Raw genomic sequence first — 26,091 nt, 5'->3', positions numbered from 1 at the left:
CTGGAGTCTCATGTAGGCCAACCTTGGTAAGTGCAGCAGATTTCCTTCCTTAAAGGATATTAGTGAATATTATGGGTTTTTTCAACAACCAACAATAGTCGCCATTAATCTAAGTAATTTAGTCTAACCAGATTTTCACTGATTTAAATTTCACCACTGCTATGGTGGGATTGAACCCATGCCCCCAGAACATCAGCTTGAGTCTCCAGCTTACTAACCCAGTGACAATGCCACAAATGCCAAATCACCACCTCCCTGAAAGGATGAGACCTTCAGAGGCTGTAAGGCTGAGTGTGTAACCATTTGGTTAAACGAGGAATGGTATCTTTACCCATTACAGAATCAGGAGAGGCAATTATTAATGTCTGCCTTCTTTTCCAGTTTGGTTATCATGAGCCTGATCTTGGAGCAAATGTGTGCTGATGTCCTGCAGCAGACTGCAACTTCAATCAAGTTTCCTTCAGCAAACCTAGATCCTATTCCATACCGGAATCTGTTGCCAGTGAAGAAGCCAATTAAAGAAGTGCTCATTACCAACTTCAATGATATCCTGAATAAAGGCTGGGTTGACAGTCGCTCCATTCACGTGTTTGAGGCATTGCTCCATATGGGAGGAGTGTACTGGTTTTGTAATAATCTGGTTAAGGTAGGTATGTGAAACTGAGCTTTTTTGTGACTGAAATTGAGATCAACATGATTGTGATTTGCCTCTTCCATTTGTGCTGAAAGCATTGCTGTAAATCCAGTTTGGTTAATAATGATATCAAGGCTCTCTTTGGGATGAGGCTTTTTGGAAGTAATTTCATAGGTAGCTCACCATTTTATTTCATGTAGTATCGGTAGGAATTGGAAATGATGGCAGCCAGATAAAACACCAATGATTGAAAAGGGTGGAAATATCAGGACCCTGCCACTAATTTTCAAATCATCTCAGACTACAGGTGAGGATCCAGGTTAGTGGAAGACTATTCACATTTTTTCGTTCAGTCATGGGAATGGGTGTCTTTGGCTGGCCAACATTTATTACCTAGCTGTAGTTATCATTATTAAAAAGGGAGGCCGGCAAAGGTCAGGTGTTTGGAGGTTAGTTGATCTATTCTTTGGTGGGGGGGGATGCTATTAAAATTCTAAACAGAATATAGCTACACTTAGAGAGACCTGGATTGATCAGAAACCACATGGATTTATGAAAGAATTGTTATGTTTGATAAATATGATTCAATTTTTTGAGGAGGTGATGTTTTTGATGAACTTCAGCAGGATTTTGATCAGGTTTCTCATGACAGACTGGTCAAGAAAATAAGAGCCAATGATATCCAAGGCAAAGTGGTATGATGGATCCACACTGGCTGAGAGGCAGAAAACAGAGTTATGCCAGAGGGATGCTCCTGTGATAGAAAGTCTGTTTGCATTGGTATTCCGCAGAGCTCAATGCTGGGGCCTTTAATGTTTGTGAAATGCATTAATTATTCGGATCGAAATGTAACGGTTATTATCAAGAAGCTCACAGATGTTAGTAGGATGGTAAATAATGCAGATAACTGTAAACTACAGATAACAAGTTGGTCACTTGGGCAGAGCAGCAGCTAATGGAATTCAACCAACAAAAGTGTGAAGTTATCGCTTGGGGAGGGCTAACAATGCAAGTGTTTAAACTATGAATAATAGGACCCTGGAAAGTACTGAAGATCAACGAGATCTTGGTGCATATATCCTTGCCTTTATTAGCTGAGGCATGGAGTATACGAAGAAAGACGTTATGGTGGAACTGCATAAAATGCTAGTTGGCGCACAACTGGAGTATTATGTGGAGTTCTGGTCACCACATTATAGAAAGGACGTGAATGGGGTAGGGAGGGTGCAGCGGAGATGTTCCAGGATGTTGCCTTGGCTAGAGAGTCTAAGCTATGAAGAAAGACTGGATAGGCTGAGATTGTTTTCCTTGGAGCAACAAAGGTTGAGAGGAGACCTAACAGAGGTATGTAAGATTAAAAAATGCAATGATAGGAAATCACTTTTCACTAATAGAGGGTTCAATAACCAAGGGGCATAGATTTAAGGTTGGTGCAGAAGGCTCAGTGGAGAGCTGAAGAGAGATTCTTTCACCCAGAGGGCGGTGGGAGACTGGAACTCACTGCTTTGAATGGTGGTTGAGTCAGAAACCCATTAAACATTTAACCGGTATTTAGATTTACACTGGTGTTGCCATACCCTCCAGGGCTATGGGCCAAGAGCTGGAATGTGGAATTACTGTCGTCAGATCTTTGATTGGCATGAGTATGATGTGCCAACTGACCTCCTCCTGTGCTATAAACACCTATGAAATATGAATATGGTAGTCATAGGTTAGACCTAGCTGCAAAATTGTATTAGCAACAAGTGTCTGAAGTTCTAGCATAATCAAATTCATTTATTTCCGTTAGCAATAAAGTAGTTATGTAATGATTGAAGATTACCATGTTGATTAAAAATAAGCAACCGGCCCTGAAGAAATACCTTGAAAAGATCAGCTGTTTCTCGTTTTGATGTTTTTGCCCGTATACAGGAGACATGCTTATTTAATGCTAAATGATTGATGCATGATGTTCTCTAATCAATTGCATAGGTCAGTCTTGATGGAGTTAAGGTGTTTTCTTGGCCAATCTTTTCATATGTTTACCCTATAATCGCCCCAGTATTTACTTCAGTAGCACAATAAAGTCAGAATTTTGCATGCCTTTTTACATTCATTAATTAGCTACTGCATCACTGACAAGGTCAGCAATTATTAACAATCACAAATTGCCTTGAGAGAGTGAGCCATCCTTGTAACCGACTGCAAGCTATATGTTGTAGATATGCCCGCAGTGCTGTTTAGAGGGAATTTCAGGATTTTAAATGAGTATCGATGAAGGAATGGAAATTTCAGGTGATCATTCATGTTTGGAGGTGTTGGTGTTGGACTGGGGTGGACAAGGTCAGAAATCACACAACACCCGATTATTGTCCAGCAGGATTATTTGAAAACACAAGCTTTCGGAGCCTCAGCCCTTAAACCTGAAGAAGGGCTGAGGCTGTGAAGGCTTGTGTTTTCAAATAATCCTGTTGGACGTGAACCTGGTGTCGTGTGATTTCTGACCTTGATCATTCATGTGTTAGCATTCCATGACCCTGCTTTGTAATACCAACCGTCTCTTCATGTACTAACTTGTAATAGGTTAATGAAATAAATTTCAGTCTATTCAATTATGGCTTGTAGTCGACTGCATTCACTACATTTAACCTAACATATTGCCTATACCTCTGACTTGCACATGAAAGGAATTAGCTCAGCATCACCAGCAAGTTGTTTGATTCATGTATTTTGTTGTCCTTTAGGAGCTATTGAAGGAGACAAGGAGGGAGCACTGTTACAAAGCTGTTGAGCTCCTTCATAGTGTGTTTTGCTTGGACATGCAACAGATCACCTTAAGCCTGTTGGGCCATATCCTGCCTGGACTCCTGACCAACTCCTTGAAGTGGCAGATGCTCATGGACCCACCTGGACAAGCCCTCGCCAAGTAAATTTGTTATTTTCCTTAACGGTTCAAGTTACTAGAACATAACCATTTTATATTAGCCATGCAATTTTTCACTTTGATGAGAAAACCCATGGAGCCATTATACAAAACTTAAACATCTGTTGTGTCACTCCTTGGAAGAAGAAATAATCTACATGTCTATGCATTTTTACTAACTTAGCTTCATTATAACTGGGATCAATTTGTTCAGTAAATGAAAATAGCTGTTTCAGGGATTAATAGATATGTCAGCACCAGGCAGAAGTAAATTGACAATGTTTTATTTGTCACTTTATCATCCTTTTTCTCTTAAGATGTCAGACTTTTACCAATGCACAATACCATGGATATTGGTAAATGTTAAGTATTTTTAATGTGGGTAGTGAACATTGGTTATGTATTTAAGATACTAGAGAACTGGCCACTGAACCTTGGCTAGAATCTGCACATAAACTTTACAAAATAAATAAAGTTAATTCAGTTTAATTCAAATATTCCCTTTGCCTAAAGTATTTGTTTCATCTGTGAAATCATACTACCAAGCTTCTATTAGAGAAGCTTCTGTTGTTGTGTTTAATTTTAAATTGCAAAATGAATTTATGGATTCTGCTTGGCATATGATGTTAATACACAGTAAGCATCTTTTAAAGCTTTAAGACCATGCAAGAACAAGCTACATATTGCAAAATTGTTCCTAAATAAAGTTTCTCTATATGCCTAAATCTAATAAAACAGATAATTTATATACTTGCTGCTGCGCTAATTCCCAAATCTCAGCAACTGCAGTGCTTCTTAAAATTAGATAATGGACTCCAGTTACCAGAGGATAAAGCCAGTGGACAACTGACTATTTTAATGAATTGGAATGTTCTTGAACCATCCTAATGAAAGTTAGACTTCTCTGATAGGGTAATTATCTTTCATTTATTGGTGTCATTCATTTGTTTTTAACATTTGAGTGAAACTTGTTCCTGAAGTGAATGTCTATATGGACAGTAGAGTGAAATTGAATTGAATTGAACTTTTAAAAAAAAGGTTAATCAGTAACTGCTGCACATAGAAAAATGTGACCGGAGAGAATGAGGCCCTGACCTGACTACAGAGTAAAGCAAGTTGACATTCTCTTGAAGATTTGTCCAGTGGCGTTGCAATCCTTTGAACTATCTGTAAACTGAGTCTCATATAAATTTTTAATGAACAGAGATTCTTCCTCGCCATTATTTGAACATTTTAGTTTCAAACCCTGCGAATAAGGATGGCCAAAACTTCCTCCAACAGAACAATCAAAATGTTGAAAGGGGAGATGGTATATGGTGTGACTGTCAGTGCATTAGTGGTCCAGAGGCCCAGCCTACAGTTCTGAGGTATTGGGTTCAAAAACAACCATGAATGGTAGGATTTAAACTTAATTAATAATGTCTAGAATTGAAAGTTAAACCTGGTAATAATGTCCACAACATTACCATCAATAAGCATTTTGTTCACTAGGAAACAAAATCTGCCATTCATACCTGGTATGTCCTAATTGTGACTAGGCACGTCACTCATTTCAAGGACAAATGCTGGCCTTGTCAGTGTTGCCATGAAAAAAAAATTAAAGTCACAACCATCTTTCAGTGAACATCCCATACTATTTTATTTAATTTGTTAATTTGATGTTTATTAGGAGAGCAGGAGTTCCATTGATTTAACCTATTTTCTGTGTTAAATGCAGGCTGTCAGTCTGGTGTGCTCTGAGTGCTCATTCCTCACATAACAAGGGTCAGGCCACAGCTAAACAGAGGAAAAGACACCGAGAGGATATTGAGGTGAGAATATCTGTCTAATTATCTGTATAGTTATTTATTTCCTAGTAATTAATACTATTTTGCATATTGATGCTGTTAATGCGACAGATGGTAAAAATATTTATCTCTTTTCGAACTAATTAACATTTTTTCTTGTTGAGAACCCTACTACTGCTGTCTCGGAGCTAACAAAGGATGTTTGGATTTCTAAATTGTAATGCAGACAGAAAATGTTTATAATTTTGCTACTGTATATATGAGGAGTGCTTACTCCAAACATTATTTCTAAAGATTTTTTTCTTTTGTCTTTTATACTATAACTGAGGCATTTGGTGTTGGCTAATGAAGATAAAACACTTCATTTCCACTAAGTGGAATGCAAAGTGACATGAATCAGCTGCAGCATTTTACTCAGAAGTAGCTCGGGAATTAAACAAAAGATTACTCGTGGTTTCAGTATTTCATTTATTCCTCTTAGTCAGAACTGCTGGAATTTATGATCCACACACTACAGCTTACATATCAATAGCTTGGATATGCACAGACTTAAATTATACATGATGTAACTTATATCAAAGTTGATTTTTCTTGGCAGTTCTGTTTATTAATATTAGTGAACTGAAATACAGCCCTGAGAGTTTTGCCCATAGGGCCTTGTCCCGTTTACTGACCACATTCAGAGGATTAAGACAGGGGCACTAGTGTCTGTCAGTGGACATGCTTGTGTGAGACTGGAGATGGGCTTCACGGCCTAAATGAAATATGCAGCATTCGAGCTTCCTAGTTTTAGATATGTAAAGATCCCATCTACGAGAAAATCAGATCCAAATGAAAATTTACAGCTCTATCTGAACTGTATTGGGTACTGATGCCTTACAGTTTCATTGTCATTGACTGTGCGGACAATTAAACAGTCCTTTCCAAGTTTGCCAAGGTAAACTTTTCACAAATCTAAGGGCCTGAACTTCCTCATTTCTAATAACCTCCAGATTTATATCCCAAATCACCTGGGTTATGAAGTTTCACAAACTAAATTCTTTTACTGAGATAACTGGTCCTCTGAACTATTGTGAGCTTCTTTGAGGAAGGAAACTAAAATTGCTTCTAAACTCAACTCTGGTGTACTCTGAACTGAAATCTTTAAAACAACGTTCTCAATCCTAGATTCTTCTAAAATGAAAACAATGCTAATAGGTTTAAATGTCTTCCCTGTCTGTTGTAAAGCCAGCAGTATAAAGACCTTTCCATTCAAATCTTAGGGATTTGCGCCCCCCTGCTCTCTGACAAATGGATTTAGATCACTGTTCTGAAATGACTCTCTGATATTGTTCTATTTAAAGAGAAAATTCGTTAACAAAAGTAAACACCAGCCAAATGTCTCTATTTTAAAATCTATACAGCTTTCATCAGAATATATGAAAACCTTTTTAAATCTGTTAGATTATATTAGAGAAGTTTATGGACACACACTTTTGACTGGGATGATTGGGTCCCTCGATGGTTACTAGACCTCGTAACTTTGCATAAGTCTCTTGTTATAAGAGTTTATAATAAATGATTTTGTGACAGCAGCCTTGTTTCCTTTGTTTATATATGCTTTACTACATGTCCCTTCGTATCTGTAAATGTGTGTGAGGTGTTTTCAATATATCTTCTAGTTTGTTTTTGTTATGTGTAGGTGATTCATTTAGATATATAGCTCATTTAGTTGTCTTGTGCATTACACATTTGTGGAATGTGGAGGTCTCAACTTGTGGAGAGAGTATGTGGCCTGCACATACTTTCAGGAACTGAGCTTCCGCACAACCATTCCCTGTGTCCATTGATGAGCGTTTAAAACCATGGGGATAAACGAAGCCATGATGGAAGTTGTCTCCAATTTGCTTTCTATTTCCACATACAACTGCTAAAAACAATAGATGGAGATTGTGGAGGGCAAGAGGGAAAAGGCCTGTGCCACTCCGTTGTGGTTTGCCCTGTGAACAAAGTTCCAGTGATTTGTTCAGCACTTTTCTCTTGTTATGGTGAGGTTAACAAAAGATGTTCGTCACTGCCTCTAATGCCCTATTAATGTACCTTCTCAAGTGCACTTAGGGACAGGCAAGGCATGCTGACCTTGCTAAAGACAATCCAAGTGTAAAAGATTATTCTGATTCCTGACTTCAGATCTTTTATGACATTGGAAATGGGTAAGTCAGATGACAATAAAATCCATCTTTGGACCTCTCAGATATGATCAGTTTTATTGCCAAATTATTGGAGTATGATGGATTAGGTTGCTGCTGGTACAGACTGGATTGCAAGCGTTCACTCCACTTCGCAACAGAGAAAAGAAACTTGATAATCTCCAAACTCAAGTTAGTCAGAGCTGACAGTAACTGAGGTATCAGGGGTAAATAAGCAGAGTTACAATCAGCCAGTGAATGATAATTTTTTTCACTAACTGTGAAAAGTACAAACAAAAAGTACAAAATATTTGAATTTGTATACATCAGAAGCAAAGGCCTTTTAGCTTTGCAATTAAAATTCATTTTTCCTTTGCAAATCTTTATGTTTGTTCAAAAAAAACCTCATAGCTAGAATATACTTCTAAAAGAAACCATTTTATTATTTGAAGAAGAACAGCAAGTTCCAGTTTCCAGGCCAATATTTATCCTTGGGTCAATAACACTTCTTTAAAAAATTCTGATCTCATCATCTTACTGTTGCTTTTCAGAACCATTACTATATAGATTGTCTTTGGTGTTTTCTACATTACAACTGTGATTGAATGTAAAACTATTTAATTATGAAGTAATTTGAAATGTACTGAGATCATAAAAGGTTCTATAAAAAGTGCAAATTTAGAGTTGCTGAGCAGATTTACCAGAATTGTTCCAGGGATGGGAGATTTTAATCATAAAGCTAGGTTATAATGATGAAATTGCTCTACTAGGAGCAAATGAGATTTGATAGAGTTGTACAAGATTGCAACAAGTTTAATAAGATGGACAAGAGAGAACTGTTTCCATTAGATGATAGTTTAAAAAGTATGCAGTGCAAATTTAAGGTTTTAGGCAGCAGGGAGCACGAGAAAGAACTTCTTTATGCCATGAGTGATAATCGTCTGGAACTTGCTGCCCACAAAAGTGATGGAAATAAAAGCAGGCAGTGATTTCAAAAGGAATTTGGATGAGCAATTGAAGGGAGTAAATCCTCAAGGTCACAGGGATCATGCGTGGTTGTGGGACTGTCTGCAATGCTCCACAAGGAGCTGGCCTGGATTAAGTTAATCTAATGGCCTCTTTCTGTGCTGTAAATGACTATTTCTATGGATTTTCTTTTCCCAGGGACTTTGGAACAGGCATAGGCCATTCGGCCACTCATGTCTACTGTGCCATTTGATTAGATGTAACTGCTTTGTACCTCCAGTCTATATTTTTGCCTTTGTTCTGTTTCCCAAAACAAGAACCTATCCTCACAAAACTCTTTTAGTCTTGAAAGTTTCAATTGTCCTAGAGCCAACTTTTTGATTACGTGAAAACAATTGCAAAAGAATATTTGGAAACAGTGCAAAACAGGTTCATTTTGTCTTCAGGCTTATAAATTACAAAATCTGATATCATTTGCTAACAGACTTCTGGATTACAATGTGTCTGCCATTACTCGACAATCTGTTTTCTAACCTTCATTTCATACACACAGTTTCCCATGAGAATTAACTTTGATTATATTGAAAGTAACTTTAGGGGAAGAAAAGAAAATCAATTATTGAATAATATTGGTATATCCATTTCCTTCTTCCTCTCAACAATTAACCACAATTATGTTTTCCAAATTTGAAAGTGAAACTAGTAAGATACAAAGTTCCCTTAAAAATATCATGGACTTATAAGATGAATGGAGAAAATCCACACAGAAAAAAGTGATTGCTTGCAAATAGAGTGAAAGTTTAAGAGGATTTGGAATTTAAATAAAAATAAGAAATGAAAGACTAAGTGGCAAAAATGGTTCATTGGGTAAATGTACTATATGGTGTAGCGTTGTACCATACAAACTTCAAATCGCAAGCGCTCATGCACTTAGAAATGGCTGATCTTAGGTGCACGGCAGTGTGGCTGTTACTGGTGCCCTCAGCACATTCAAGTAAGGTTCTTATACTGATAGCTACTTAGTAATCCCTGATTTCACACACTTTGGACACAGGCTAAGAGAATATTTATGGGCCACAAAATGTCTTTGCAATTTAACAGTTGGCGTGCATTGTCTAGGCAGAGGACTGTCTACTTGGATTGTTTCTGCCCACAACAGCTGAGATTGAGATCAGTGAGCAGCAAGGCAAAGTGGTTGAAGTGAAAGTGATGGAATGAAAAAGATTTAGATCCAAGTTTGCACTTTAGGAAAAAGAAAATTTTGGTTGTGGATCTTGATTGAAATCTAGAATCATTGGAATTGCACACAGAGTAAAAAATGGCATTCAGCTGTTCATGCCAAATAGACTCAGGGCTGAATGGCCAGTTCTGCTGTCCAGGAATTAGTTCAAAATTTCCATTCTCCATGCCCACCAACATTTGTCCGTTTCACTTAAGTTTAATTAAGAAAGCAATGGAAAAGTCATTTCATTGCACTCAAATTTATATAGAACTCTATACTGCTAAAGAATAAACATGGGACAGGATAGTTTCTAGCTACTGATCTCACATTGACCAGCAGTCCTCTGAAAGGCAACTCCTAATTGGTCACCTCTATGTCTGCAGTCTAATTAAGAAAAACAGTTAGCTTGTGAGGCGGGAGGTTCAGTCGGAGGGCCTGCAGCCTTGGAATGGAGGGAACCTTACAGACAGAAGCAGGAGTTTTTTCTGTAGCAGGGCTCCCATTAGTGTGACCAATCTTGGCAAGCCGTTTAAAGTGCTACTTCCCACATTAAAACAAATTGTGCCGCATTTGTCAGACCACAACATGTGGAAAGGATGTCACTGTAGCCTACAAATAACTGCATCTCAGGTGGAGGCTGAAAATGAAAAGTGTGTCTCCCCCCCCCGCCAATACACCCATACAGTGTCAAAGACTTGGTCAGTGTCAGGTAGACTTTGGGTTTGGCAGAACGTGCTGGACAACTGGGAGGATTTTGGTAGACTCCTTGATCTTCCTCCAATAGATGTGTAAGTAGTCAAATAGGGCTACTTTCCCCACCACTAGCCTTTGACTCACCTTCAAGGAGGTCATCTGGGGGGATGATATATGTTCGAGCAATGATTTGCTGCTGTTATGTGTAATTGGCCTTTCAGTCCCACCTTCACATCTGCTGGCTGAGGAAGATTCTGCCCTGCCAATTCTGTCACTCCTTCCTGAAACTCTTGTAACAAATAACAGTCTAATTTCCTTTCGATTTGGCTTTCACCATCTTTTCAGGCCCTACATTCCAGATTATCAGAATCTATTTTGTAACAAACCGAATAACTTTTGCCTATCAGGTTATTTTGCCAGATTTCTCAAACCTGTCCCTCCTCTGCTTATTGACTTTTTTGTCGGGAGAAATAGTTTCCCTACTGATTCATTATAAACCCTTTTTGGTATTGACCTCCATCAAATCTTCCTTAATCTTCCCTTCTCTTGAAATTTTTCAATTAAATTACTCCCTATACTTAGCACCATTTTCATAAATCTCTCTTGCATCCTCCCTGATTTTTTAGAACAGTTCAATTTTACAATAATTTGTTTAAAAGCGGAAGAATGAATTTAATTATTGTTCAAATGAGGAATCTTTCTGTTCTTTCAACAAGCCCAGGTGTAGAATAATCTTCAACCAATTTCCACCACAGTTCCATCAACTGAACTTTTGAGGAACACCTTGCTGCTGCCTAATGTGTGCTCTGGCCCAAAGATGTGCTTTATTAATAATAATAACCTTGTAGAAACATAAGAAATACAAGAAGCCTACATAGCCCTTGATTTCTTGACAGACCAATAATCTGTCTATGCCAGCGTTAAGTATATTCATTTGTGGAGCATCCACCACATGTCAGAATTAAATTATTGTCCAGTAACTGGTCCAAAATTTCCATCCTCCATGCCCACCACTCTTTGTCCCTTTCACTTCAATTTAATTGTAAAAGAAACAAATAAATCATTTCATTACTCCCAAATTTATGTTGGAGGAAAATCATAGGTTTCGTAATCGCATGTGCCACTTAATCACCATGATTTTTTGTTCTTCCAAATGAGAAATGGCTATATGTAAATCAAGTCTAATAGTCGAGGATAGCTGACACCAATTGACCAATATCCCAGAATACTATTGAGAGTCCATGAAGAACACTGCAGAGGCACAAAAAATATGTAATACTTGCTGTTTAATAACAATTTCTGCATTTGCAATGTTCAGTTAGAAGTTATGTCTAATATGTAATAGAAAGAGCTATTTTAAAATTTCCCAGTCTACCACAAGATCTGAACCAAAATTTATCTTGTACTTATTTGGGCAGATCGTGGTGAAATGATAAGCATTGCACTAATTGTGTCTCGTTTACTTACAAAATATATCTATATATGGTGGGCTGCTGTTTCAACAGGATTACATCAACCTCTTCCCGCTGGATGACAGCCAGCCATCAAAGTTGTTACGACTGTTGAGCTCAAATGAAGAGGATCCAAATATTCTGTCCAGTCCTGGTAGGTATTCTTGATGGAAATCACTGCACAGTCCAAAGAGCAGTGGATTTTATTAGCAACTTGGTTAGGTGTTCTTATATTGTGTTACAACTTAACCATATAGAAAAAGGTGTCATCTATAGAATTCAAAGGCCAATACATAACAAGTAATATCAGAAAAAATAAAAATTTAACTACAGAGATAAACTACATGTGACATATCCTGCTCAGGGTATCCCACAAGTTGAAATGGAACAGTGATTTTACAGCATAAAAGTGTAGTAATGAAGGGAAGGCACTTGTATGTGTAATTCAAGTTTAATTGACTCTACTCTTTGTAATTGTGCCTATGCATGTCTAATTTATATGTTGCTGATGGCCATGGTAATAAACTATTAACCTGAGAGTGCACAAGGCTCTAGAGAACATTTCCAGCCGTGTGCAGACAAATTGTTTGTTTGCTTGTTATTTCTGTTTAGTTGGGTATCTAATAGTTGAAGGTTTATCACTATATATAGTGAAGCACAGATTTATATCATCAACACACCCACTGTTTCTATTTAGGCAATGCAGAGCCCACACACTGGGTTGAGTATTTGTTTAGGATAGTAGGGGCCGGCTCCAAAAGCTATGGGAAACGCCAAAGTCAGGACCTCCAACACAGTGTTGTGTTTTAATTCCACATTCACAGATTGGGTAAAGGTGCAAAGCAGGTCATTAAAAGTGAAAAACAAAGGCAACAGCATACTTTTCTGGTAGTGTCATTAAGCAATACCGTCCATCAGCCCTGCTTCACCGTTCACTTGGTCAGCCCTGCTCCACAACACAGTTCTTCAGCCCTCCAAAATCATTCAGTAAAATCATGGCTAATCTGATTTGTGGTCCCAATTCCACATTCTGACTCTCCAGACATCTTCTGACTCCCTTTTCTCATCAAGAGTGTGTCTGCCTCTGCGTAAACAACATTCGGCCTCTGAGGTAGGGAATTCCACAGGCTAAAGATCCTTTGGGAGAAAACATACTTCACATTTTGTCTTAAATGGAAAACTCACTTCTTAAACTGCATTCTCTAGTTCTAGTTCTTCAGTTAAGAAGAAACACCCTTTCAGCATTCGCCCTATCAAGCCTCTCAGGATCTTACATGTTTCCATTAGGTCACCTCTCATTCTTCCAAACTTCGATGAACAAAAGCCCAACATGTTCAAACTTCCCTCATAAGATAGCACTCCCTATTCCTGGGAATCGGTCAACTGAATTTTCTCTGATGCCTTTCTGATACTTTTGTATCCTTTCTTAATTAGGAGATCAATATAGTACACAATATTCCAGATGTAGTTGCATCAATGTCTTGTACTACTGTAGAAAACATTCCCTTGCAATAAATGACAAGTGGCTATTTATCTTCTTAAGCAGTTGTTTTAACCGTTACCAGGATGCCCAAATCCTTCTATGTCTCTGAGTTCTGCAATCTCTGACCATTTAAATGATATGCTGCAGTTCTGTTCTTCCTGCTACAGTGAATACTTCGCATTTTCTAACATGAAACTCGCATCTGCCAGTTTATTGCCTACTCCTTAAGCTATTTACATTCCTTTGTAGACTTCTTATGTACTCTTCACTAATTACTACCTTATCTAAATTTGTTTCATCAGCAAATTTAGCAAAAATGCATTTGGTCCCATCACCCAAGTACTTGTGATAAATTGAAAATAATTGAGGACCAAGCCCTGATCCCTGTGGCACTGCATTCATCTCGTTGTGCCTAACCGACAGTGATCCATTTTGCTTACTCTCCTCCATCTATCCTAAAAGGTCATGCTGTTTCAATCAGAGTGGAAAAGTGCTGTGAGGTTAGCAATGTCCAAAAACATCAAGGCTGGGATAAAGCCCTGAGAGGTTTAGAAGATACCAAAGCAGAAAAGTTTCTGGAAGCAAAGTGTATGAGGAGCCCATGTCTGGTAGATGTTAGTAGGAAGAAAGCTAATTGCCAAAACTATTTGCAACCATGTCAATTAAACCAGAACTTTAAAGTGGTGACAAGGTGTGCTTTCAGTGAGGTTTGACTGTCTATAAGATCAAGATATAATAAGATCATTTCAACTAGTTTTTGTATGGTGTAAAATAGAATTTTATTTTCCCCATTTGTGTGTAATAAACTTTGTTCTTTTGTTAAAAGTACAATGGCAGCCTCCTGTGAATATGTTCAATGACTGACCACTACAGCAAACAAAGTAAAAATAAATCCTACAGCCTATGAAGCCTAATTTCACTTTGGGATGTGCTTTGTCTAGCATTACCATCAGCTGGGATTTTTGCATCTGGCAACAAATAATCATGAAAATAGTTTACTTACTCCCAATATGCCAATTGTATTCAATCCAAATATTTTAGAGCAAAGCAAAAGTTATTTTTTGGTGTTTTAAAAGCCAATGAAAGATTTCATTTTTCTACAGAATTTGAAACAGTGACTAATAATGATATGAGTTGACATTTTATATCCCATGGGTATAGTTATGATCAAGCTTTGCAGCATATTTTAAAAGATTATGTATTGTTTTTGAAATCCAACATTTCTAATACAACCTTTTACATTTTACGAAAACTAGAAATGATGTTTGCGTTTTGATTTTTCACTTCTGTGTTGCTACTTAACTCAATTTTTGTTTAGTTTATATTAAGTATTTTATCTTTTAGGTGATCGTACAATGAGCAGCTCATTGTCAGCCTCTCAGCTTCACAACATCAACATGAGAGACCCTTTGAACAGGGTGTTGGGTAAGTGATGGATGGCTACTAAAATCAGTCTGGGTCATGTTGTTATGCTGGCATCTGGCCACTTAACAGCTATGTTGTATTCATTATTTTCCCTAAAAGTTAATTGTGTGCAACGTTTTTTTCCCTCAATCTAAGATACATTCTATGAATTACATTTTTCTTGTGCAACATGTAACATTGACCAAGGCCAGTGTACATGAGCAGCTAAGCAGAAACATTCATTCTTTGTAAAGTGCTTTAGGATGTCCAAAAATGTCAGTTTTGTTTAAAGAAAAACAGGTTTGATAGTACTTTCTGTGTAAGCTGACTATTGTGCTATCTTCTATTTTATTAGTTTTCCACATGAAATTTCCAGTGAATTATTGCTACTGGCCCCTTGTCATGTAATTGCTAAACACATTTATTGGCTGCTAATTTGAGTTTTCAACTGGGGTTTTCTTGGAAACTTACATCAGGCGTTTTTCAGTACTGAAGTAGTCTCTCCTACGAGTTACCTAAGCTACATAAGGGGAAGGACTTCACTTACAAAAAAAAGGAAGTTGAGCAACCATTGAGACAGTAGGAAGATTTATATCATGTATTTGGTGACAGCTTCCAGATGGTGGAAATTATGAGGAAGAAGCATCTTCCTCTTGCCTGTTTGTGTAAGAGTAATAGCGTTTCCATAAACTCAAACTGCAACAAGCTGGTTCAGTGGTTATTGCTCAATCTGCATGTCCGTATTCCGTTTGTGACATCGGCTTAAATCTCATTTTCATTTACTGCATGTTTGTTTAGAGAAAGCTAAGTAATAATTTAAGGCATTTTGTGCCATTTTGTGATTTATTGAAGGAACACCCTCAAGATCTTCCAAAGCACTATAGAAGCCATGAAATACTTTTGCAGTGTTGTTATTTTGGCTCATGTTACAGCCAATTTTTTTACACAGCAAGACCCCACAGACCACAACAAATAAATTATTCTATGATCTTGGTTGACAAGAAGATGTTGGTCTCAAGAGTTGGGGAAGTCTCTGAGCATCTTTTTTTCCAGTAGTGCCACAAGATCTTTAATATTTACAAATGCAGAGAAGTGACAGCTCAGATTCGTACTTGGATTTTATTGAAATAATATCCCTGTGGCTCCTCAGTAATGAGGAGAGAAATTAAACATGCAGTGATCACTTTCCAATGACCACCGCACAACGTTGAATGAAAACAGCTGAGCGTGGTTACAGTGCACAACATAGTTAAATACCTGATATAACAGGGTAGAGCTGGATAAACACAGCAGGCCAAGCAGCATCAGAAAAGCAGGAAAGCTGTCGTTTTCAGGCCTAGACCCTTCTTCAGAAATAGGGGAGGGGAAGGGGATTCTGAAATAAATAGGGCGAGAAGCGGAGGTGGATAGAAGATGGATAAAGAAGAACATAGGTAGAGAGGAAACAGACAGGTCAAAGAGGCGGGGATGGGGCCAGTAAAGGTGAATGTCGATGGGGAGTTAGGGAGGGGACAGAATGAGGCAAGTAAGTAGGAGATGGGGGTGGGGCCTGAGGTGAGAGGAGGGTTAGGTGGGAGGAAGTACAGGAGGCAGGGAAAAGCTGGGCTGGTTTTGGGATGTGGTAGGGGAAGGAGAGATTTTGAAGCTTGTGAAGTCCACAGTAATACCATTGGGCTACAGGGTTCCCAAGCAAAATATGAGATGCCGTACCTGCAACCTTCGGGTGGCATCATTGTGGCAATGCAGGAGGTTAACAATTTCCCTTAACAACCTTTCTTTCAATTCCTCCCACTTCCTACAGACAAAGCAGGTGGGCATGGGTACCCGCATGGGCCCAAGCTATGCCTGCCTCTTTGCAACAAGCTCTCTTCCGTAGCAACACTGGCCCTAAACCCCACCTCTTCCTCCATTACATCAATGACTGTATTAGCGCCATCTTGTGTTCCCATCTTGTGTTTGAGGAGCTCGAACAATTCATCCACTTCACCAACACCGTCCACCCCAACCTTAAGTTCACCTGGACCATCTGTGATACCTCTCTGTTTCCATCTCTGGCGACCACCCGGAAACCGTTATCCATTTGAAGCCCACCAACTCCCACAGCTACCTGGAATGCACCTCCTCCCACCCACCATCCTGCAAAAATGCCATCCCATATCCCCAATTGCTTCGCCTCTTGCTCATCTACTTCCAGAGTGAGGCATTCCACTCCCGAACATTTCAGACGAACCTTGTTTTTCAAGGACCACAACTTCCCCCTCTCAGTGGTCGAGAACGCCTTCGACCATGTCTCCTGCATTTCCTGCAACTCATCCCTCACACCCCCTCCCCGCGATAACAACCAAAACAGAAACACCCTCATTGTCACATACCACCCCACCAATCTCTGGAACCAACACATCACCCTCTGACACTTCTGCCGTCTGCAATCCAGCCCCACCACCAAAGGCATTTTTCCGTTCCCACCCTTATCTGGTTTCCAGAGGGACCACTGTCTCTGTGACTCCCTCGCCCACTCCATGCTCTCCTCCAGCCCCACCACACCCAGCACTTTTCCCTGCAGCCTCAGGAAATGCTACACCTGCCCCTACACCTCCCCCCTTACCCCCCCATCCCAGGCCCCAAGAAGACCTTCCACATCAAGCAGATGTTCACCTGCACATCTGTTGATATGGTATACTGTATCTACTGTTCCAGATTTGGCCTCCTTTACATCAGAGAAACCAAGCGGAGGCTTAGGGACCGCTTTGCAGAACACCTACGCTTGGTTTGCACTAAACAACTGCACTTCCCGTCGCGAACCATTTCAACTCCTCCTCCCATTCTTTAGATGACATGTCCATTCTGGGCCTCCTGCAGTGCCACAACAGTGCCACCCAAAGGTTGCAGGAACAGCATCTCATATTTCGCTTGGGAACCCTGCAGCCCAATGGTATCAATGTGGACTTCACAAGCTTCAAAATTTCCCCTCCCCCTACTGCATCCCAAAACCAGCCCAGCTTGTCCCCGCCTCCCTAACCTGTCCTTCCTCCCACCTATCCCCTCCTCCCACTTCAAGCTCCACCCCCATCTCCCACCTACTAACCTCATCCCACCCCATTGACCTATCCCCTCCCTAACTCCCCACTTACACTCTCCTTTACTGGCACCACCCCTGCCTTTTTGACCTGTCTGTTTCCTCTCTACCTATCTTCTCCCTTATCCATCTTCTATCCGCCTCCCCCTCTCTGCTTATTTATTTCAGAAACCCCATCCCCTCCCCCCATTTCTGAAGAAGGGTTCAGGCCCGAAACTCCGAGGAGCTTTCCTACTCCTCTGATGCTGCTTGGCCTGCTGTGTTCATCCAGCTCTACACCTTGTCATCTCAGGTTCTCCAGCATCTGCAGTTCCTACTATCTCTGAAACATGGTTAAATAGCTCACTGACAGTCAGTGCTCAACTTGCAGATAGAATGACCAAGGCTCAGATAGAGTACTAGGGGACAGTTGACATCGGCTAAATGCATCCCAGTACGGGACAGTTCCAGTATTGTGCATGAGTGGAGTGGGTTGGGAGAGAAAGAGAGTTCAAGGAAGATAAGCCAAAATAAATGTGCTTACACAATCTTGAAATAACTTGAATTCTGAAAAGGGATTGGTTAGCTCAGCTAACTGGATGGCTAGTTTTGGGCGAAGAGTGATACCAACAACGTGGGTTCAATTCCCAAACTGTGTGAGGTCACCATGGAGGACTCTCCTTCTCTACCTCTTCCTGAGGTGTGGTAACCCCCAGTCTGAACCACCTCTCTCTTATGAGAGAGCAGCCCTATGGTCCAGTCTGGACTATGCAGCTTTACCTTTGTTTAATTCTGTAAAAGTGAAATCAAACTGATTTGTTGTATTTATTTCTCATTTTCATATAAGGACACTGAATACAGTTAGAGATAGTAAGAACTGCAGATGCTGGAAACGGAGATAACAGTGTGGAGCTGGAAGAACACAGCAGGCCAGGCAGCATCAGAGGAGCAGGAAAATTGACATTTTGGGTCGGGACCCTTCTTCAGAAAACGAATACAGTTAGATGTGTTTTTCAAATCTTTTTCCTAATAAGCATTTAAAGCTCGAAAGGTTAAACTTCTTGCAGGACTGGGTGATATAAAGTTTATGTTTCTGTGATCATTAACCTTTTAGTGTGAGTGGAGCAGGATATATCACCTTCGAATTTTGTATCATGAGATAGAAGCCAATATCTTTTCAAAATTTAGCATCATGAATGCCTGTTCAAGGCTACCCATCTCTAGTTGACCTCCCTTCAAAAGAGGATAAAGTCAAAGATTTTATTTCCTCAGTATTTCAAGGCACGTACAGATAAACATTTAACAACTTGGTGATCTGAGTTAGGATACTAACCCACAAATGTTGTCAATCTCTCTTTCAGCAAACTTATTCCTCTTGATCTCTTCGATTCTGAGTTCAAAGGTGGCTGGGCCACACACCCAGTTTGTTCAGTGGTTCATGGAAGAATGTGTGGAGTGTTTGGACCAGGGGAGCCGTGGTAGCGTTCTCCAGTTCATGCCATTTACCATGGTGAGTCAAATCTGGGCATCAGTTGATAAGTGAGATATGTGATGAAAATATGAAGTAAAATAATAGATACAATGGTAAAAAAACAGAGAAACAACTAGTTAATTTTGCAAAGCTTCTTCATTTTGAAACGACAATAGTTTAGAAAGCAGAAATTGTTGGAGGAATTTAGCAGTATCTGCAGCGAGAAAAACTAAAGTTAACATTTCAAGTCAGTGATCCTTCTTCAGAATTGGATTAGAGTACTTTGACTATTCAGTTGGATTATCAAGTACTCCATCAAAATTGGTCAGACGTGCTAAACTGTCTGCCTGCAACTGTCAACGTTGATATCGAAAAATAAATCACTCAGAACAACCGGAATTGCTCAAGCACAGTAGATCTGGGGCAGTTGAATATGTACTTCTCTTCCCACCCCTTCCTATCATATGGAAAGATTGATAAAGATCTTTTGAATGTATTAGTACGTCATTGTTTCTTAGACTTAATCAGCGTGAAAAGTTAATTGCATAATATATAGCCTAGTTGTACACAACACCAAAGTCCCCTCATCCTCATGAATATAATGAAACAAATTATACTGTAGATCACGGCATGTAAGTCAACTTACTTTATAAGATTTTTTTTATGGTGCCACAAATCATGATTGTAGCCTATATTTAACATACAAGTCAACCTTCTTTACTGTTAACATATGTTACACACATTGCAAGTTGAACTCAGTTTTTCAACTGCAAAACATGCTTTTAAGAAGGATTCAGAACTAGTTCTTAGGGCTAAAGTGATCAAAGGGGATGGGGAGAAAGTGGGAATAGGGTACTGAGTTAAATGACAGCCGTGATCATATTGAATGGTGAAGCAGGCTTGAAGGACCAAAAGGCCTTCTGCTTTTTACTTGTCTTGTAAGTTGCACAAGTGAACAGACTATGGAATGGATAGTGAATGCATGTCATTGTTGCCAAAAAAAAGGACTGGAATTGAAGACATGCCCACACAAAGCAGATTACACTTTGCAGAAACAAATCCTCTAGCAAAACAAAAGTGAACTTGTAGTTCATTTCAAGCTTAAAGTCATAATGTTGGCTAACTCAACAAATCACTAAAGAGGGAGTTTGGTGTTAGTGAAAAACTGGGACAAGACTGGAGGAAGGACTCCACACTAAAGAAGATCTCCAAAACAAAATATGTCATGGGCAGATGGTGACATAGTAGTAATATCAGGGTTTCAACTGGATGGAAGGAAAATACTTGCCAACAGCAGAAAACTGTCATTTTCTTCACTACATATACAGAATGTTGAGCTGTAGCCAAGTTGCAAAATTTCAGAATGCCCGTTTTTTGATTCAGCTGACTTAGCAAGTTTTGATTGATGTTTTTAAAAACTTTCCATCAACTGATTTTTAAGCCATTTTGTTTGATTTCAGAATGTTCTGCTATTCTTGTTAATAGTGTTGCTGTGTTGTTTTGTTTTACCATTTTTCAATTAGAAATTCAAAATAAATGTTTCCACTTTCTTCCACTCCCAGCAATCTTCGGCTGCTTCATCAATGATCTTCCTGCCATCATAATGTCAAAATTGGGGACATTAGCTGACAATTTCATAATGTTTAGCACAATCCATGATTCCTCAAACCTGGAAGTAGTCCATATCCACTTGCAGCTCGAAACCAACAATACCTAGGCTAGGCTGGTAAACAGCAAGTAGCATTCACACCACACAGGTGCCAGGCAATGACCATCTTCAACAAGAAAGATTCTGACAATCAGATAGTGTTATGATTGCTGAACCTTCAATATCAACATCCTGAGTCTTACCATTGACCAGAAACTGATCTGGAACAACCACGTGCATATTGTGGCTGCAAGGTTAGAGGCTAGCAATTCTGCAGTGAGTAACTCACCTTCAGCCTCCTCATTACCAGTTCATCACCTCCTAGGCACAAATCAGGAGTCTGATGAAATGCTTTCCACTTGCCTGGATGGGTACAGCTTCAACATCACTCAAGAAGCTTGCTGCCATCCAGGACATAGCAGCCCATTTAATTATCACCCGATCCACCACCTTGAACATTCACTCTTCACCACTAACACACAATGGTAATGGTGGGTTATCATCTACAACATGCATTGCAGTAATTCACAATGGCTCCATCGACAGCATCTTTCAAACCCACAACCTCAACCATCTAGAGAGACAAGGACAGCAGATACTTGGAACACCACTCCTTGAAAGTTTCCTCTAAGTTACATACCATTCTGATAAGGAGTTATATTGCAGTTCCTTCACTGTTGCCGGATCATAATCCTAGAACTCACTTTCCAACAGCAGTGTGGGTGTCCCTACACACCAAGAATTGCGGTGGTTCAAGAAGACAGTTCACCAGCGTGTTCTCCAGGACAATTACGATGGGCAGTAAATGTTGGCCTAGCAAGTGATGACACATTCCTTTGAATAAATTTATATTATAACCTTCAGTAAGGTGTTGACCTTGACTTGGTTTTGACATGCTTCCCTCCAAGTCAAGGCTCAAGCCCCATTCCAGAAATTTAAGCACTTAATTGAGGTTCATTGCAGTATTGTATGAGTGCTGCACTGTTGGATGTGTTGTTTCTCATGAGGTGCAAAACCAAAGCCCCAGCTGCTCACTCAGTATATCAAATTCTGCAGAACAAGAAACGTAGGTTCTGGTGTGCTGACCAACCAATGTGCTCTGGAAATTATCAATTAATATTCCCAAGTATGACATTAAGATGGAGGGAAGATCACATACTGTTTAAGAAGCGTTTTCTATACACAAATTGGGTGGTTTTTTTTTTATATTGTAATAATGATCCATTGCAGAATTTGTTCCACAGCACTTTGGGAGAACTTGAGGTTATAAGGCCTTTCAATAGTTTAAATTCGCCTGTTTAAAGTTGACCATTATTTACTGTATGGGAATCTTGGGTAATCTGTCATGATATGAGCTTAAAAGGTTTCATTTCGTTACCGTATACATATGATGTATAATACAATCTTTTAATTTTAGTGCAGCATAAAGTAGTGAATATTTTTGCAATTAGTCATAGAGTCATACAGCATGGAAACAGACTTCTTTAGAATTCAACTCCATATCAGACAACTTAGTCGGAATTTTGGATTTTCAAAAGCTCTCAAACTGCACTATTACCTTCTGGAACTCCAAACTCAAGCAAGCGCTTAAAAAGACAATTAGCTAATCCTAGGTTACAAGGTTTAGAGCTGGACGAACACAGCAGGTCAAGCAGCATCAGAGGAGCAGGAAGGTTGATGTTTCGGACCTAGAGTTAATCCTATCAAGTTTGGGTGTTTGCATATTTCAAAATGTTGAGTATATTATTGTACACTTTGAATGTGCTGTCTCCTTGATGTCAATTTGTCTTTGTTTTTCTGAAACAGGTGTCTGAGTTGGTGAAACTGCCTGCCATGTCCAAGCCAAAAACAGTACTAGCTATAACTGACCTGGGTCTCCCTCTAGGGCGCAGGGTAGCAGCAAAAGCTATTGCTGCTCTCTGAAGAAAGCCGATCGTGTCTAAGTACATACAAACAAATAAGTATTCACTGATTTAAAAACTGACTGTTCACGTGCATTTGAAACCAGTTGAAATTTGTCAGTGTACTTTTATGGGTTAACTACTTAAACTTGAGTCGCTGCATCATTCACACTGTTAATCCAAGGATTTGCGCATGAAAGATTTAGGTCTGGCAGCAAAGAAACTGCATCAGAAATTCAATGTTGCATTTTCCACTCAATAGTTTATGTTGTAGTTATTCATTCTAAATTTTGGAAATAATTTTCTACTCCCAGCAGGGAGCTGCACTGGCAAAGAATGTAGATTATGAAATGAGCACTGCAGTACTGCAGGCAGATCTCTAAACTGCACAATTTCCAAGAATAGTTTCCCTGTTGGGAATATATGTTTTTTTCCGTTTACATATTTGTGACAACATACCTCAATTCTTTGAATCTTTTGGAGTTTTCCATATTTAAGGAGTATTATGCAGCATTGTTGACATAAAATCACTAGAAATCTTCAGAATCCTGTTGATCATTGTAGTGGAAAGTGTGTGGGCAAGTTGTGATGAATCAAACAGCCCTTTCTTACCATTCATTTTTCTTGAATTTTTATAGTACCGTATCAAATGCCAGAGACATATCCTCATTTCAAAATGAGCTGCATTTCCATATGGAATGTATGTGTAAATGCTATTGAAGCTTTTTGTCCTGCACTCTTCAGAATCACAAAGGGTGAAACAAATTACAGTGTATGACAGGAGGATGATGATTATTTGCCAACCGGTCAAGATTCTCTTTTCGTGCAGTGTAAATTGTTCCGTTTGGGACTTGTCATTCTTATGATTCTGTCCTCTTAGTGCAAAGCAAAAAGCTTTGACAGTATGTCTCTCAATTTTATTCAGCAATGTTAAACTTATGTACTACCAAGTGATTGAAAATATTTATGTGTTTGTACCTTCAGACAGACAGCTGGAGCTCTAAAATTTGTTCAGATTTGTTATGGCAAACCTCCTTTTGTAGGACTATAACTTCACCAGCAATTTGATCAAGAACCTGTCGATTATTCACTGGTGTTATGGAGATTATGAGAATAAGGCCTGTGTTGTTTGTTGGTACAGTTTCATCAAGCTCAGCTTGCAGTGACCAGACAAAGTTGAATTGCCAAATTTCTGTTGTGGTTAATTGGCTTTTGCATGACTTGTTCATTGCTGCATTTCTACCAAATCCATTTTAATCAGCTCCAGGACAAAACATACCAATCTAGAAAGGTCACCTTAAAGAGGGAATTTGCAGTCCGTTTCAAGCGAGCTGAATACAATTAATCAAATGCAATGTCATTAAGCAGGTATCACCAAAAGGCTGCAGCACAGCATTCAATGCCAGTATAATCAAAGAAACATGTCACAAAGAAGGGGATGTGTTTTAGCTGCCCAGTTTGAAATGTTTCAACTCTAATAGATTATTAAGAGTTTTCACTGAATTGATACCTACCATATTTTGCTGTTATTTCATGATAGTTAGCTGATTTTAATTTATTTTGTCATGTTCCACATTAACTGTTTTATATTAAGTTCTTTTTAAACACATCTGTGTTAATTTAGTGTAAACATTTTATAAAATGCCATGCCTGTTGTTACGTGAATTTTTCAACTGTGTATATATATATATTTTAAAAATCTGCAGAGGAATGTCCCGTCCTCTATGACCCCCCTCTTTACCTGATTGATGCTGACTGAACTATGTTTATTGTAGTGCTCTTTGTGGATGCAAACACAATTATTCTCTCATGACTTTGACATTACAGTTCATTTCAGTTTTATGGCTAAGGAAAAACCTTGCAGAAGATCCGACTTTAACCAGTAGAATATATGCATAGCAACTCTGGACTGAATTGAACGCCACAGTTGTGTTCCCCGTGAATGAGTAACACCACCCTCGACATCCAAGCTGGAAAAGACACTTTGACAAGTTGCCAGAAAGCTGTTCATTGATTTGTAATTATCATCTTTTGGGGAGAAGGGACAATGGGAGCAACTTGGAGACTGGTGATGATGGTTGAAAATGTAAAATGTTTGATCAGCCCTTGTTTTCTATGTTTTTCAACAACAAAAACCAATGTGCAACAAAAGTAACTTTTTTTCTTGCAGATTTTGTGGCACATCAGTTGCAAGATTATTATAATTGTTCTGTACTGTGTTTGGAAATTTTTTTATTTAAAATTGTCATTTTGGAATGAAATGGTAAAGTATGTTGTCCTATGTAGCTATTCAGCTGCTTATTGCAATAAAAATATTCCTCACATTTACTTTTGAAGCTATTTTATTGTTTGCCGTCACGTCATAGATTAATCTGATTAATAAGTAAAGGTGTGAAGACTTTTGAGTTTAATGGTCTACAGCAACAGCTACTGTATTAATTTGTCTAAGTTTGAAATGTACTTAGCTGAATATTTCCATTTAATCTGTGAGCACCATTACTTTCTGCTGTAATTATAATGCACATTTAGAAACACAATACCCTAAGGTGAATTCTGTTAATTAGTTAACTGTGTAAAACCACATTTGAGAGTGTGGTAGGAGCAATGAGTAGATTGTTGAAATAGTAGTTGTAGGCTGGAGGAGCTTTGAAGTGAAATGTGCTTAAGGACACTAATATAGAACAGGGATGTGCTGTTTACAATGGGTAGCAAGATAAAACTGAGATGGCAGGACAATAGCTTACAATGTAATAGATGAAATGTGGATATCGTGAAGTAATTTATACATGTGCACACCAATTTCAACCATGACACAAGCTCCCTGCTGGTTTAAAAGATTCTACATATATTCCAGTGCTGCAGCACCATTTTTGTCATCTAGGACCTTCAATAAACAATGCAGGTAGAAAAAGAAACATTATTTTCTATTTGGAGGTGACAGTTTAGTTTGCTGTGCCTGATTTTAATACGCATAAATGCAATGTCCTTGCCTGATTCTCATCTTCCATCCTGGATAGTGGGAGTTCCTATTTTGTATCTGGAAATTGAACAAAGAATGATATTGTGTCTTAGAGTATAACGTTTAGCCCGTTAGCTTTGTAGGCATTTCACAGATGTCTGCTAACTTTGAAAGAAAGAAAAAGGTTTTGGAAGTCATATCTAGGCCCAACGAGGACAGGAATGGGAGATGCCCTAAAGGACATTAGTGAACCCAGATGAGTTTTTACAACAATTGATGCTTGTTACCATTATTGAGACGCGATTTCAATTGCAGATTTTTAAATCCAGTTTAAAATCCACATCTGC

At 38.9% G+C, this 26,091-nt stretch overlaps 1 protein-coding gene across 1 annotated transcript in view; it reads left to right on the top strand.

The window, feature by feature from the left end:
* med24 (mediator complex subunit 24) overlaps positions 1-25,066 on the top strand; it is a 69,974-nt gene extending 44,908 nt beyond the window's left edge. The window contains exons 20-26 of the mRNA XM_048560765.2: positions 382-646; positions 3,358-3,539; positions 5,254-5,347; positions 11,878-11,977; positions 14,651-14,731; positions 19,127-19,275; positions 22,691-25,066. Coding sequence (XP_048416722.1) covers positions 382-646; positions 3,358-3,539; positions 5,254-5,347; positions 11,878-11,977; positions 14,651-14,731; positions 19,127-19,275; positions 22,691-22,807 — 988 coding nt within the window. The 3' untranslated portion in view covers positions 22,808-25,066. The remainder of the gene's footprint in view (positions 1-381; positions 647-3,357; positions 3,540-5,253; positions 5,348-11,877; positions 11,978-14,650; positions 14,732-19,126; positions 19,276-22,690) is intronic.
* The last annotated feature ends 1,025 nt before the right edge of the window (positions 25,067-26,091 follow it).

Source organism: Stegostoma tigrinum, chromosome 31 (assembly GCF_030684315.1).
Source record: "Stegostoma tigrinum isolate sSteTig4 chromosome 31, sSteTig4.hap1, whole genome shotgun sequence".
Taxonomy (NCBI): Eukaryota; Metazoa; Chordata; class Chondrichthyes; order Orectolobiformes; family Stegostomatidae; genus Stegostoma; species Stegostoma tigrinum.
Note: the sequence above shows the minus strand (reverse complement) of the source record. Positions and strands in the feature narration are given on the sequence as shown.